The sequence below is a fragment of the Haemorhous mexicanus genome, chromosome 2, assembly GCF_027477595.1.
Source record: "Haemorhous mexicanus isolate bHaeMex1 chromosome 2, bHaeMex1.pri, whole genome shotgun sequence".
In the NCBI taxonomy this organism is placed as follows: domain Eukaryota; kingdom Metazoa; phylum Chordata; class Aves; order Passeriformes; family Fringillidae; genus Haemorhous; species Haemorhous mexicanus.
Window position 1 is genome coordinate 104768117 of NC_082342.1, and position 16119 is coordinate 104784235.

At 40.2% G+C, this 16119-nt stretch overlaps 1 protein-coding gene across 2 annotated transcripts in view; it reads left to right on the plus strand.

The window, feature by feature from the left end:
* GLRA2 (glycine receptor alpha 2) overlaps positions 1-15328 on the plus strand; it is a 123243-nt gene extending 107915 nt beyond the window's left edge. For both annotated transcript variants that reach the window (XM_059840394.1, XM_059840395.1), the window contains exon 9: positions 13990-15328. In XM_059840394.1, coding sequence (XP_059696377.1) covers positions 13990-14268 — 279 coding nt within the window. In that variant the 3' untranslated portion in view covers positions 14269-15328. The remainder of the gene's footprint in view (positions 1-13989) is intronic.
* The last annotated feature ends 791 nt before the right edge of the window (positions 15329-16119 follow it).

The following is a 16119-nucleotide window of genomic DNA, read 5'->3' on the forward strand; positions in this document are numbered from 1 at the left end:
CTTTATCATCAGATGCTGTATTTGAATCTAACAGATGCTATTTCATGAATATTTTTTGAAGACCATGTGAAGCTCAGTGATGTTTTTATTGCATGTGGCATCCCAGCCAGTGTTCTCAGCACCTCACTTTTTTTCCTGTCACTGCTGTATGTTCCTTGCTGCCACACCTGACTCTTGTGAGTCTGTCAAATATTTGCCTCCTTTAGCTATGAAACATGAACCCCATTCTCCCATGGTGAGGTCTCATTCATCTGAGGGGAGATAGAAAGGCATGTAGCCAAAAGCACCATACGCCAGGGGTACAGGGGGTGCCCAAAGGGTAATCAGTGTGACATGGTGGGATGTAAATGTTGACCTTTCTTTTACCATAAGTCTTCCCTCCTTGCCTTCGATTTCAGAGTGAAGATGTCTTAGGAATTGGTACCATATGAATCTGGGGATCTTTTCTGCTGGCAGCTTTCAAACCTTCGAAGCAAAGAGGCTTAGACTTTCGCCTCTTTGCATTTTTAAAGCATTACAATTTAGAGGAAGCTGTTTGGCCTGGACAGTGATTGATTTCTATTCCGTTCTTCAGACTGCAAACACAGAATTGTAGGATGGCAGAGAACAGGACCAGAAGAGCCCTTGAGAGCCAGCTGGCAGAGCCAGCACCAGGCAGTGCACTGGACAATTTACAGTCACTGAAAATATTAATCAGTGCTGTGAAACATTCTTCTGTAATGTGCCCAGTATATCAGGAGTGAGTTTAAAAGAGATTTGTCAGGGGCTGCTCCTAATTGAGAGTGTGAACTGAATTACATCTTTTTGTAGATGTGCTGACCCATAGTTGAGTATTTACAATTTACATCCTGTAATTCTCTTTGACTTGCAAGTACTTCTGGAGCAAAGGTGAGTAAAAAAGTCTCTGAACAATTTACCATTATGGACAGAAATAGTGATAGGCTCTTTCTGTCCTAAAAGTGTTTGCTTCCCCTTCCTTCTGCAGCAATGCAGATTACAGCTGCAGATATGCTGCTGAAATATAGCTACACAGGTTTGTATTTTGTAACTCATGCCAATCTTCTACTGAGATGTCTACTTTTTTGTTTGTGGGATCTCATTCTTTCTCAGCTGCCCTTCAGCCTTTAGCCCCTTTTCGATGCTGCTCCAGACTATAATTTCTGTCTGGACTGAGGAAGCAATTTCTCAACACATAGATGAGGAGCCAAGATTAATCCAATACTTATTTTGACAGAGATATATAACCTATAAATGCATTATACAGTCTAAAAACAACCTGCCTGAGCAATTAGCTCAGTAATCAGACATTTTAAAACAGTGGCAGAAGAGCAGAGCTATGGATTATGATGCACAATGATTTGGATTTCTAATAGAAAGCATGGAGAATTTTAATTACAATCAGGAGATTTTACATTTGCTGCAAGTACTCATGTGGGTTGCTAATGTGACAACCGTGGTATGACGAGGAGGGACCACACAAGGCAAGACTTGAAAGCTGGCCGATAGGAATACAGGGACTATTTCGTTTCAGGCCTGCAAGAGAGCACATTTCTGAAATGAATATGTGACAAGAGGGAAGTATTGGATTTCTGTGTGAGGAGCTGACAAGTCAGACAAACAGCAGCCATGTATTATCTGTGATGGTGAAAAGATCACATCACTTGTAACCTTTGAAGCATCAGGGAAACCGAGCGCAGCGTCATTTTATAATGATCTAAGAGAGAACCCTCTCATTCTTTCCCCTCCCTGGTTATATATAGCTGTTAGAGAGAGCCCTGCTGAGCAGAAAATGGAGCATATGATCAAGGGCAGTCCAGTGAGTCAATTTACTGACTAATACTGTAGATTATCATGTCAAATATATAGCACCAGCAGTATGAACAGTAATGAAGTCTAGTTTATTTCTTTCCTGTGAATCAAAATGAAGATGTGATTGGAATTGTCACACCTTGGATATATGAGCCACATTCTCTTAACTATCCAAAACAAATTGCTTTATTCTTTATAGTGACTTCTATTTTAGGATCCATTCCAAAACTGGCAAGCTGAAACCATCTATTTAAATGTGTCAAACACGTTTAAAATATCCTCTAGACCACTGTCCCCTCTGGTGATGGTTCAATGGTCTCACACTTTGAAATACCTGCTCCCTTCAAACCCAAAGAAGGGATAACTCAGCCTTTCATTCTGTGGGAAGAAATCATTCAGCACAGCACCATGCAGAGACACCCTAAATGAACTCCAGTATCATCAGTAAAACATCCAGCCGTGAAGCCAACAGGGCAAAACACTCGTGAAAAACACAGATGGGATTGAAGGGAGCCTTTCCTTGCCTGGTTTTCTATTTTCCTATGTCTCAGAGTGTCAGTGAGCAATTATGAGAGGGATATTGCCAATATTGTGCAGTCTTCTTGGGTCAAACTGATCACTGCCTGAAGAGAAGTTACGGTCAAGCAACCTGCTAAAAATTCCACTCCAAACAGAAGGAGTTAATTTTAATTTAGCTGTACAATACCAGACTTGTGTTTTACTGGTTTCCAAGCTCCAGGTGAAAGTCTAATTGCCTTTGGGTCTGTCAAAATTTGAGTGTGAGTAAAAACTTAGGGAATTAACATTTGAATTGCAGATCACTGCCATTCCTTCGGGGTTAAGAATCGTAATCGATGTTATTGATTTCCAAAGTCCTTTGTCTAAGAGATGAGTAACTGAAGAGGCTTTTACTAACTGTTTGCTAACAGTAAGTCACAAAACCAAAATATTGCATTCTGTTAAGTATAATTTCCTGAAACTGGTGAGTAAACTTTTACAGAAATTAGCAGAGTGTTATAAATTTAGCACATATAAGGAAAAGCAGATGGTACTGCTGTGATTGGACATGTCATTGGAGTATTCTGGAGCATGCCAAGTCTTTATTCTCTTACTATTTGCATATACTACCACATTACTCAGTTTTCAGAAGACTAAAACATGTGCTATGCACAAACAACAACTCCTTTTTTTCTGAGCTTTAAACTCAGAATAAAAACAAAATTCCATTTGCTGGTTTTGCAGCACTCGTGATCATTTTCCAAAGCCTCCAAAAGGTTCCTGGGTGGTCAGAACACAGTCACAGATTGCTGCATGGGCCCATGCACTTGGTGATCCTCAGCTTTCCCTGCCAGCAGTGGGATAGGCTGTGTGTCATGAGCAGTAGATCAAGTGAGAATCGTCACATTTCAAAATGCTTTATGGTACTGGAAACTCTTTGAGCAATTATCAACTCTGTGGATTTCCAAAAGCAGATGATTTTAATTTAAAAAAAAACAAAAACAAACAAACAAACAAAAAAACCCCCAACAAAACAAGCCCAACAGCAACAAAAGAAAACAAAATCTAATTCCTGGCTATTCTTAAAAAATAGAGAAACACCTGTCAGTTTAGAGGTGGTCTTGCCAAGGTGGAGCTCTACTTTAATGGCTTGCATTTTTTTTGGAGGAAGATAATTTAGCTGCTAAGAGCAGAAAGGGCCACAGGAGGTAGGACTTAAGGAAGGAGCTGAATTTTGTAAGCAGAAGGTATGGGCCACATATAAGGAAAACAGTGAGGATAAAAGCATCAGAGAGGAGGTAGGCAAAAACAGATCTGGGAGGCAAAATGTGTCGGAGAAAAAAAGTTAAAAAGCAGTGAAGAGAAGAGATAGTTGCAGAAATAAGGTGACAGGGAAACAAAAGACCAAGAGTAGGTATCAACTTGCCTGTGTTTCGCATTAGGGGTTCTAAGACCCCATTCAGGTTTCCAGCTCAGAGTACGACAAATCAGTTTAATGCCCACCCATTCTGACTGTACAGTGTGTGTGATATCCTACTGTGCAGAATGTAGGTTGTCACCAAACACCTCTTTCTGTCTGCTTCTGCCTGGTACTTATGGAGCTCTTGGATGTTCAGTGAAGTAGAAACCTGAGCTGCCAGATCTCCCTGTCTCTTAGGGTGCTCCTGCTTTGCTTTGTTCTTTGGCTTATTGGCATGTTTTCTGAACACCATCCTGGTGCCATCCCTTCTCAAAAGTGGATCCTCAAGGTCAGGAACCTCAGGCAGTCACAGTGAGTCTTGACCTCTTCCTGTACCTCATGGCAGGCTTCTCCAGAGTTCTGGCACTGCAAACACTGTTTTAGAATTAGTCCAGGACATAACGGATGAAACATACAACATGCATGTCTCAGGAAGGCTGCTGGCATAGCAACCCTTTACTTTTGTATTATCCTCGTGCTCTGTCTTTTAGGTAAATTAACTGGACATTTATTCTCCTGTTTTCCTTGATATTCTTGAATAAAACTTGAGTTCAGATAAGCATCTGAGGTCTTCTCCCAAGAATACCTTTTCCAGTGCTACAGCCACGCTTCCACAATTCATCTGTTTGTGCCTCAGTACTGACTTCTCTCATAGACAGTTAAATCTCTTGTTTCAGGTTATCCTTGTATCACTTTTGCCAAGTAATAAAAGGCCATCACCAGGAGATCTGTTGCTTAGTTACTGGCCTGGGCAGATGGTCCTCCTGGAAAAATGTCAGCATCCCACCAAAGAGCCAATTATGGGCAGAGAGGATTGGGAAGGTTTAATGACCATTGCCTGTATGACCTGTATTCTTGCTCTCAGAACTACTGCAGGGGAAAAGCTAGTGTAAAGTTAGCATTTCGAGAAGTTATTAAAAATTAATAATTAATAAATTCTCAGGAGAGTGCCCTTAATCTTAAAATAGAATAAAAATGTTCTCACTAGGTGAACTTGCCACTAGCTAATGCCTTCAGGGAATACATTAGAGAACTAGATTAAGAAGTTGTCCACACCTATATGCAGGTACATATATCTCCCTGGATGGGTGCATCCAGACTGTGTGTGTGTGTATAACACACAGTAAAAGAAAAACTATCAAATCCATTTTAAATGAAATATTATTTAATTTCCATTGTATGCATATATTCAAAGACCTTCTAGAATTTGTGGACTTATTACTTATCAGATGAGAAAAAAACACCCCGACAATTCCATGTAGAGATTGCACTGTCAAGTTGCTATAGCATTGAGTGTCATTGATTTTTGCCTCATGATGAATGTTTATTTTCCTGAGAATAAATAACACCAGAATTTTATAGAGCAACCCTCACAGAAGCAAATAAAAAATGAAAATACAGAAGCCTATATGTGTAGTAAATTTCTAATACATTCAAACAGTCAAAATGTTTCTAAGTTGCAACAATTTATTTTGGAAACAAGTTTGAAGGGCAAATAACTGGCAATTTTTTTTTTTTAGCCAATGATGCTTTGGGCCTATGCAAGAACAGCTAGAGAAATACAGATTAAGATCTTGACTAACAACAAGAAATAAATGATATGGAAAGCCAGAAAGGGTAACTTGTGTTATAGAAGACAAGGAAATGAAGCCAACCCCAAAATATTATTTATTGGAAGCCTGGTATCAAGAACTGATAACTGAAAAAAAGGCTTGTCCCTTCAGGAACAAAAAACACCCAAAACCAAAAACAATGAAACAAACAAAATACCCCGCCCACAGTCTCCCCTGACTAAATTTATAAAATTTTCATGTGAACACTTTAGGATTATTCAAATATTCTTGACTATTTTTGGCTACAGAATTTAAATTATTAATGTAATTTGCAATATTTAATTCATTTTGTTCAGTATTTGCATGAATTAAATGCACGCATGTCTGAGAAAGCCCTGGTAAACTCTGTCTGCATTTTCTGGGGTTCGTTCTGGTGTTTGTGGTAGAAGATGACTTGAAGGTGAGAGTCCACCACTAGAGAGGCAAAAAAGGCTTTTCCTCTTCCTTCCCTTTGTCTGTCCCTTTCCTGTGCCTCTTCCTGGCCCCAAGCAGGAGACCTCAGCAAGGCGTGGGGATGCCTCAGGCCCCAGCACTTCATCCCCACCCTGGCCCAGGCAGGGACAGTGCCTGCAGGGTGGGCTGCACATCACCCCAGGGAATGGGGGAGCTGAGACAAACAAAGCCTGAGCCATGAAACATCCCAGCAATTTATTGTTCTAGAGGGCAATCTGCATGAATCCAGTAATGAGTGCTGTTTGTGAGCCCTGTATGGACATTTATTTATTTTTAAATTTTGACTGACTGACTACTCTGAGGTACTGTGAGATGGCACAGCCAGGGCGCAGGAGTGGTCTAGCAAAGTCTCCTAGAATAAATGCAGTTAAGGAAGAGGGCAATGAGAAATTTCACACAGCTGTGATAAAAATCATCTTCCCCAAAGTATTTAAATCTTCTTTGAGAAAAGGACCAGAGAACCTGATGGGAAAAATCCTGTGTAGAGGGTAGCTCAGATATTTGTGACTGGGGTATTTTGGCAGGGGTGTCCCACATGTTGCTGTGGCAGTTCCCCCATGCCTGTCACCCACCTGGGGACACCATGTGCCCTTGTCCTGTGATATTGACCCTGCAGCAGGTTTCAGGGAGGGAGAGACATGAATTCTGAGGCTCAGGCTTGAACACTGCTGAAAGGAGGAAGGTGAGAGTCTGCTCATCTCTCCTGACCTAGACATCTTGCAGAAAGCAAGAGAAAATGGAGTAAGTGAATTTTAGGTACATTTCCATTGGTGTTTCAGGTTTTTGATCCCCTAAAATTTTAGCTAATGTAGTCTTGCTTTACATTGTTTAGTTTGATGTGCCCATTAAGAGCTATTTCATGTTCTAGCTGAAATAGTCACATATTTAAACACCAGCTTTGCATTTTCTCAGCCTTGCATGCCGACAGAATGAGCAGAAGTCAGTTGCCCTTTATCCAACAGATTTTTGGTCAGAGCAGATTATCCTTCAAATCTAGGTCACCAACATGTATTTGTCTGATGTAAAACAGAATAATGTGCCATTCCCACTGATAAACTGGCCAACCTCTTCTTCCTTTGGAGAGAGACTGACAGAAGTTATCCAAGAGCAGTCAGGTCTCCAGACTTTATTGTCCTGATAGAATTTAATATCCACTCAAATTACACATAGAAGGCTAAGAGATCACTGTATGTGAATATTTTAAGGCATAACTTTCATTTATAATAAAGGGAAACAAGCAACAAAGACTGTGTCAGGAATCAGTCTACTGGTGTTTTAGGAGGAATGACTCCATCATAACATTTATGGTGCTTTGCAAAGCAGTAGTTCATCTGGTTCTCCCTCCCCTAGATGAAAACATTCATTATATTACATATAAAAATTGAAATATAATAAAAATTTTTCATTAATGTTGTTTGCAAAATTTAGAGGAAAAAGCCTTTCTTTACTAAAGAAAAAGTTTCTTGGGTTTTTTTTCTAGCAAACCACTCACCCTTACCAACTGTATAATCTTTAATATTAAAGCAATTTTTGAAAAATTTCAATTCTACTTATAGATATTTCAGGGCAGGAAAATATTTTTGCTCACAACATGTTTAAATTATGTTACTCTTTCAGTTGGATAATGTTCAATTCCGACTTGAAAAGGGCGAAGCTGCATTAACTACCATTTCATTATTGCATTAACAACAGTTCACTTGCTGTTCTTACAGTCTGTGTAAGTAAATCACTCATGCTTCAGAGACTTTTTTGCTATTTATTGGAGGCAGAACATACTACTAAACACAGGTTTCCAAAACAAGCCTAAATTTGTCCATTGGAAATCCACACCAAAGACAACAATGACCAATTTCACTTTCATTAATTAAAATGTCTATTTATAATGCAAGGTCTGTTTTACTTAGACTCCATAAGGCACGAGGGTTCAAATGAGAGCAAAAGCAAACCTCAGTGAGCAGGAAAATTGCTGTTAAGAGAGGCAAGAGCAGGGTGAAGGCCACTGTCACATGCAGAATGATGGGTCCTGATGGAGTGTCATCTTGCAGTAGGATTAGTCAGAGACTGTTTATGGTTTTGATTAAACATCTTGGTGAATACTTAGAAAAAAATATATTTAAACCAAATTCTGGAAAGTATTTGGTCTATACTTTGGGCAGGATTGAAGTGAGAAGGTGACAATTTTACATCACCTTCTGCTCCTCTGAAGTCTGGATTATGAAGGAGTGGGAATGACATCCAGAGCTTTTCAGGCTGTAAGAAATCAGAGAAGTTTGTTAGCATCCTGTTATATCACTTTCCAAACACACCTTTTCTAAGATGAGGAGATCTCATCTCTTTTCTTCTTCCTTACGCAGAATAAAAGGCCTTTACCATCCTTGCTGCTTCTCTTTGTATTTTATCTACTTCTGCTACGTCTTCACTAGGCTTGAGGGACCAGAAATACCTCTAGTGTCCAAAAACTGATCACTCTGTGAGTAGGTAAAATGGCAAAATGGCATTTTCTGTTTTGTTTGCCCATTTCCTGACTGCTTTTTAGCAGATGACTAATGTCAGAATCATGTATGTAGTAATTTCCAAAACTCACAAACAAGGAAAAGAAAAAACAACATTTTGAGCCCACTACCATCTATGTGTAATTGGGGTTATCTTCTGCAATGCTTTACCTTGCCCATATCAAACCAGTATTTCATTTACTGCTATTTTATTACATAGTCACTCATCTTTTAGAATCCTTCTGGAAAGCCTGGCTTAGCTTTGTCTGCTTTGAATATCCTGTTTCACCTGTGTACCTTCCCTTGGGAACCTTTGTCCCAGATTATTTATAACTCAGTTCCTTCTGAGTGCTTCTCACACAGATTCTTAGAGATCCCCTCCAGCAAATCACCCAGTGATGAAATTGATTATTTACTCCTAAACTCCATTACTGCCTTTTAAACAGTTAATCTGTGAAAGAGCCCTCCTTCCTATCTTCCTCAACTGAAGTGAATTGAATTGAATTGAATTGAATTTTGTAAGAGGCTTCTGTGAGGAACCAAAGGGGATTTGAAAGTCCAAATGTGCTTCTCAGCTGAACTATCCTCGTCCACATACTCAGTGACTCCTGAGAACTGAAACCATGTAAGCATGACTGTCTGCAAACCCACACCATGAATTATGTAAAGTATGAGAGATGGGAGGTGTCTCAAAGTCATAACGATGATTTAAGAATGAAATCTCCAAAGATATTTCGGTGTCCACTCCCTAATGATTCCATTTTGCATTCAAGTCTGAATTGATTCTGGGCTTCTAACTTTGTGCTTATGAATACCAAAAGGAAAATTTCTCTGATGTTCTCTATCTTATACCTAAAATTAATCATCTGTGTCCTTGAAATTTAATTAAACCAGATAGTCTTTTAAATAGTTTTTCCGCCATATGTTGGAAAAAGAGTAGCAAAATTAAAAGAATAAATCACATCAGAGAGTAAATTAAATACACTGCTTGAATCCAGCTTCTCTCTCATTTTTCTCATTGTTAAAACTTAGTCAATTCTGGCAATAAGCTTTTAAAAGTGGTGGGGACAAAGCACTTCAAAATGCATTGTACAGAAAGCTGAGCATGGAAGGCATTGAATGGGCTAGATTTTCTAAAGTGTTTTTCCTGTTCTTGATTGCTTTGGTGTGAAACTGGTAGTATGAAATACATTCTAGCCCTGATGGAGTAGAAATAAAAGCTTTACAAAAAAGAAAAATGAAAAAAGAAAACCATTTCAGAAGTATTACTCCCATTTATATGTTGCTTACTGTAAAACTGAGTCAAGAGAATTTATTGCCATCAATTTGTAAAGCACAAAAAAAATCACTAAATTCATAAAGCGTGATTAAAAATGAGAAAAATATGTAATTCTTGTTTAATGAAAATTGTTTAAAGCCAATGCCTAACCCTGTTCATTATGACATCATAAGACAATAGTCATAAGTTTATGTTGTTGAAAAAGCATCTATAGAAAGTATTTGCTCAAATCTCAGGAAATATAATTAGCTTTCAATGGATAATTCTTCTGAAATATTCAGGATGTGAATATCTGAAAGAAAGCTATCAAAAGAACACTTTCCTCTTGCTATTAATTTATTCTCTCTTTCTCATCCTAGTTTATGACCCTTTCCCCTATGCCTTATTCAAGGACAGATAGAGTTGTGACTCTGTTTTATGTAACACCTAGCTTGACATCCCTTTAGAAAGATAAAGTTAATAACTCCAATGGCAGTTAATAACTCCAATGGATTCTGCCTCTGCAGCTGATGTCCAGTGGCTTCCAGCTGCTCTTTGATTTTGGTTTTAAAAACTGTAAACACAAAAATAGTCTGGGATTTATGCAAGTGAGATTCTGTCCAGTTTAAAATTATTATGTTTTGAGTGTAGTCTGATTAAAATAATGATAGAGATGTTTGAAAAGTCACTTGGAGTACTTTAGCAGTGACTAAGCTAGAGAGCAGGTTGAAGACAGTCAGTGGATGAGTGTTCATGGTGGTAGACATGTCAGAGGGTATGAGCTGAGTGTGACCTTGAGAATGAAGAGTGATTTTGGAGCCCCAGCAGCAGGTACCCAAGGTAAGTTGTGCAGTAGTTCACCTCTAGGTCAAAGGAAGGCCTGTCCACTACTTAAGGGAAAGCACTTAAGGTCAGTTCTTCATCTCACATTTTGAATTGTAATTTAAAAAAGTTCTTTATCCTTTTGTGTATAGTGTATAAATTTGTTTTTTCTTTCTCTGTGACTATTCCCCCAAGTCCTTTGTAGGTAACAGGATGTTGGAAGATTATCTGAAATGTCAAATTGTTGTTTTGTCATAGGATTATGCTGGTTTAGGGACAGATTTTTTTTAACTACATCCGTAATGCTGAAGTAATGCTGAAGTAAATCACCCTGGGGGTTTTATTGTTGCTGAGGCCAGATATCACCACATGGCCCATGATGGCACTGTGTGGCATCAGCTCCCAGGGGGGCAGATTTTTCTGGGAGAAAGCTTTTTGGTATTACCCACCCCAGAGAGAGCTTACCCACAAGCAGCAGGGACAGTGAACTTCCAGCAGCTGGGCTGATTCCCCAGCTCCCCTCAGCAGAGTGGAGGAAGCATTTCTGTCCCCTCTCCTTCATTTTGGGTGGAACCAGTTATGAGGCTCAGAGTTCCAAAAGGACACAAGGCCACTTCTGCAGTCTCATGGCAAAAGAATCCCCTTATCACAGACATGTGGGTCTTCGTATCTCTAGGGTTTCATTGTTAACTTTCAACACTATTGGCCATTTCATTGGGAAGGGCAGAGTTCTCACCCCCCTGAGGTCTTTCAGGTGATGTCTGGTCAGGTGGGAGAGCTCTGATGGGGTCAGGTCTTGCCTGTGAGACCTGCCAGTGCTGAGAGTGCAGGCACAGGTCAGGCTGCAGAGCTCCTTCTGCTCCTGGGGGATTTTCCAGTTAAAAATCCCCCAGGATTATGGTGGTTATGGAGCTGTGGCATCTCCAGTGCTGGAGGTGGGGCTGCAAGGGACCTGGCTTTCCTTGCTTCTGGTGGCACTTAAAAGATCCCAACAGCTGCAGCTTGGGTGGTGTCTCTAGTGATGTGTTAGTGTAAATGCATAATAGCAGGCACAGTAACAAGTGGGTATAGCAAGACAATGCTGTTCTCCTAATCCTTTTTCTGATAAAGGTTAAAAAAACCCCTACATAAACAGTTTTGGGTTTTTTTTTTTTTTTGTTTTGTTTTGTTTTGTTTTTTTGCAACCAGCAAATAGCTCCATGTTGGGAAAACAATAACAAACCCATCCAGAGATCTGTTAGGGAGAAGGGGATTAAAATCTGTTTAAGCAGAGAGGAAAACTAACCTCTGAGGGTATCCCTCATACCCCAGGTGAATGCTGTACCTCTTGTACCCAGGGTAAATCCAGTCTGCTAAATAAAAAACTAACATGGGTACTGAACATGCTTCCCTCTGGCTTGTGTGAGAAAGAAGTGGCACAGACAACTGCCTGGGTTGGAAAAGCAGGGCTCTAAATCCTATTAGCCATAAGTGGCTCCTTATAGTTAAGGGATGGGTATTGAATACCTAAAATAATTTGATTTAAACATCCCTGTTCCTAATGTCAGATGGCTTCCCACTCAAGTTGCTACAGCATAAGCTCAAAAGGAAGGCTGTGACAAAGATGAATTGCTCAGCCCCACGTGACAAAGCTGTGATCTACCAGGGCACAGTGGAAGTCAGGACTCTCCAAGCTGGTGTTGAGCTCAGTACTTTTTATTCTTCCCACAGATCTCTCAGGAGCAACAGAAATTAAATTTTTTAAAAATGAATGAAGTACATATGGCAACACAGCTGCTGAAAATCTGTTACCCTTTTTAATCACCTCTCATGTCCTGGGCATGCATTTTATCCTTTAAACTCAGTAAAATGAAAACACTGAGAGAAAGGCATCTCCCTGTATTACTGGGGGACTGTGTTATTAAGTCATTAAGTCATGCCAGAGAAGCCTTGCCTAATAAGGCTATCCAGAACTTGGGTCTCTGTGGGTTCATCTTTAAAAATACTTTACATACTTATAATCACTGGGACAAGAAGCTTTTTCACAGAGGTACTGCAAACTGCAAATAAATAAAACTGAAAAAGGAGAGGACCATCCTTTTTCTTAATGATGGTGAACTTTTGAAATGGAAAGGTTGTAAGCCCTGGATCAGTGCTCAAACAGCCTTGCAATTTTCCACCTGCTTATGGATACACTGTAGAATAGACCTTCATGCTGGAGTGACAGGGTCTCCAGAGCACTGTTTACTGCCTACCCTCCTTCCATGAGCACTCAGTGCCATGAGCAGTCAGAGTGACTATTTCTCATTTGGTAGCCTTGAATCACACTACTGATTATTCACCTTTGCGTGTCAGCTCCAAGGTAAGGACAGCAAGTTGGGTGATATATTCAATTCCAGTCCTGGGCCTGGGGAGAGAGAAAAATGCAACTATTGAAAGAGGTTCTTCTGTGAAGGAGCAGTGATTTACATCCTGAATAGGTGCAAATTATCCTCCCTTCCCACCCCCAAGTTCAGCAATATACTCATTATTCAATATCTTGCTGCTGTGATGCCTTTTTTTCCTTGCAGTTTTTGATTTTCTGTTAAGTTCAGAAGGCTCTGGTTTGGTAAGAGATATGAGGATATTAAATATCTTCATGAGGGATTGGGCTCCTTATCAACCCAAGAAGTAGTTATTTTCAGTCAACAGTGAAGCATCTGTCAGTCAAAGAAAAGGTCTTTAACTAGAACAAGCTCCTGAACTTACAATTCATCCCTGCTAGAATGAAAAAGAATAGAGCTGCTTTGTCTGTTGGTTTTGAATCCTTCATGGAGAGCTGCCAGCAACTGTTAACTTGTGTATTATTGTTCTATCAGACAGGAGAAACATCAGGGAGAATTTACCAGCACAGTCACAAGCCTTTCATCACACAGTTATTATAGTGATAAAGTTCAGTGGTAGTTACTCACCTCTCCAAAAACAAATATCTCCCACTCAGACGAGAGAGAATGGATTTCTGTGGGGTGATGCTACATTAGCTTGTGCTACTGCACCTGACTCCCAGCTACCACTAAATCCAAGTGCCCAGTGCACTCTGAAGGACTGATTGTCAGAGCACTCCTGTGAGCAAGGAGGGACCATGATCTACCTTTGTTTCATAGGTTTGAGATGGAGCTGTGAGGCTGAGAAGTGGAAACCCACTGACATCAACTTGGGCCTCTGGATCTCTGGGTCACTCAATTCAGCCTGGCTGGAGCAGACACCCTGCTACCAATATGACCATGTGTCCTCCCCACAGAAAGCTCAAGGAGAGCAATATAAACCTGTGGAGTCAAATCTCTTCCCTATAGGGCTGGGATAGAGCTTGCTGCTCAGGGCTCTTGATTTAGACATAGTTAGAAAAATTAAAGCTGGGATTCACAAACACTGGAAGTCACCTGATTTCCACATATTTTTCATGTGGTTTTAAACTTCTTGTTTGTCTTTAAAACCCAGATTTTGTGTCATTATGTAACCAGGTAATTTGCTGAGGCGCTTTGGAGGGGTGCACCTCAACTACTTAACTCCATGGCATACTCAATAGACAGGTGATTGTGTGTCTTATTTGTCCTCTTTACCCTCCAGGAAGACGAAGTTGCTCGTGACAGCCGATTCAATTTCAGTGGCTATGGCATGGGCCACTGCCTCCAGGTCAAAGATGGCACAGCAGTCAAGGCTACACCACCCAACCCAACTCCAGCACCACCAAAGGATTCAGATTCCATCAAAAAGAAGTTTGTTGACCGTGCAAAAAGGATTGATACAATATCCCGTGCTGCGTTCCCACTCGCCTTCCTCATTTTCAACATCTTTTACTGGATTACATACAAAATTATACGGCATGAGGACATTCACAAGAAATAGGCAACTCTGGCTTGCCAGGACTTCTTAGCCAAAGTGATCCACCTGTAAATAAACAGCGAAATGTCATTCTGTCATATGGACTAAGGGTTTCTTCCCCACTCCCCCAGAACACTGGAGAATAAAATAGCAAAGAGGAAAAGAAGTGTAGAAGGAAAAGTGATTCCATGACAAAATATGCAGTGAGACCAGTCAAGAGGGTCCCCCCATGTACTCCTAGTGTGTTCTTCCAGATTCAGCATCGATCAGACATCTGTAATTGGGGCCAAATTATACCCAGCTTTATCACCAAGATATTACCTTTCAGAACAAAAGAGAATCAGAAAACAAACAATTCTCCTAAAGCATCTTTCAAGAGACTGTGGTGGCTACAGTACAGTGAGTTATAAGAGGACCAAAATTTTTCAGGATAATGTTGCCTTTCTATTTGAAACAAGTCTACTGAGCTACATTCCATGATCATGTCTGTAGGTAGTGGTTTCACCAAGGAGTCCTTTTGTGGGTTGTAAATTATTTCTACTGATAGGGGAGAGGGAAAAAAAAAGGAAAAAAAAATTTATACTTTACTATCCTTGTGGGTGTGCATTTTAATATTATCTTGCTTTACTAGAATTGTAATTTTGGGGTTGAACTTGTGCGTCATGTGATTTATTTGATAGTTGACACTCCAAAACCAGTGAAACTGCCCGGTTTATTTCTGTTGGGAGACAGTGCACTTACTTCATTTTATTTCTGCTGATTTTACATGCAACTTGAGGTGCCAAACTGTATTTTACCTATTGTGCTACCCTGTACCACACTACTTAGTAAGAACTTGTTTCCTCAAAGGTGTAGCTCAGTTTAGCATTGAGTTTCTATTATCGCTCTCATTGTAGCTGCAGTCAATAGCTCTATAGGTAAACACAACTTGTTTACAGACCTCTAATTTATATCTTTACTCAAAGTGGCTATCATTTTAAATATCATTAATTAACCTAAGAATTTTAAAACTGTACTGTGATTTTCAGAACCTGTTACCTTTTGGTGCCGGATCTGCGTTATTCAAATCCTTGCTACATGTTTTAAAGTAGAAAATTTAAAGAAAAAAATTTAAAAAAAGAGGAAAAAAAAGATGGTATTTTTGCTTACATGGAAGAAGACAACCTGTAACATAAGATGAGTAAAACATTAAAATTTTACACTTGCTGTAAAAGGGTTTATTAAAAAAAGGTATTTGTTCAATTTCAATAAAGCTAAATGTGGTACTAACATTTCTTCACTCTCTTCTTCATTTGCAGCAGCAGCAGCAGCAGCAGCAGGGCTGTTCGTGCCACAGCCCAGCTCTTCCACTGCTCTGTCAGCAGAAAGAGGGTGAAAAGCAGCCTTCTGCTGACATGACTTAGCACACCAAATTTTTCTGTCTATCCTGCAGCAAGGGGACTACTGCAGCCCCAGGGAGTACGTGAGGGACTGTCAGAAGTGTGTCTGGGATATGATGGGAGCACTTGTAGAACATTTGTATGTGCTGAGCCAGGCCTGGAGGAGGAGGAATGCTGCTCCCCTCTCACACCAACCCTGCAGAGCAAGAAATACAGCCCAGCTTCACACAGGCTGTGCCTGGCTTGGGGGTGTCCTGAACTTTCTTCTGGCTTTCTTACAGCTTCACCACTTTGGTGAGCTGAAGGACATGCTGAGATGGCCTGTGCCAGGTGCTTCTCATAGACATGGGAATGACCAATAGTTTAAAAGCAAATTAAAAACTGAATTCAGTTTTCTGCCTTTCCCTTGTGAGGCCCAAATACACACACTTAGCTGCTCAGTACAGGCATTTATTCTCACTCCCCTAAGGAGATATGCAGCTGAGATATGCTGAAC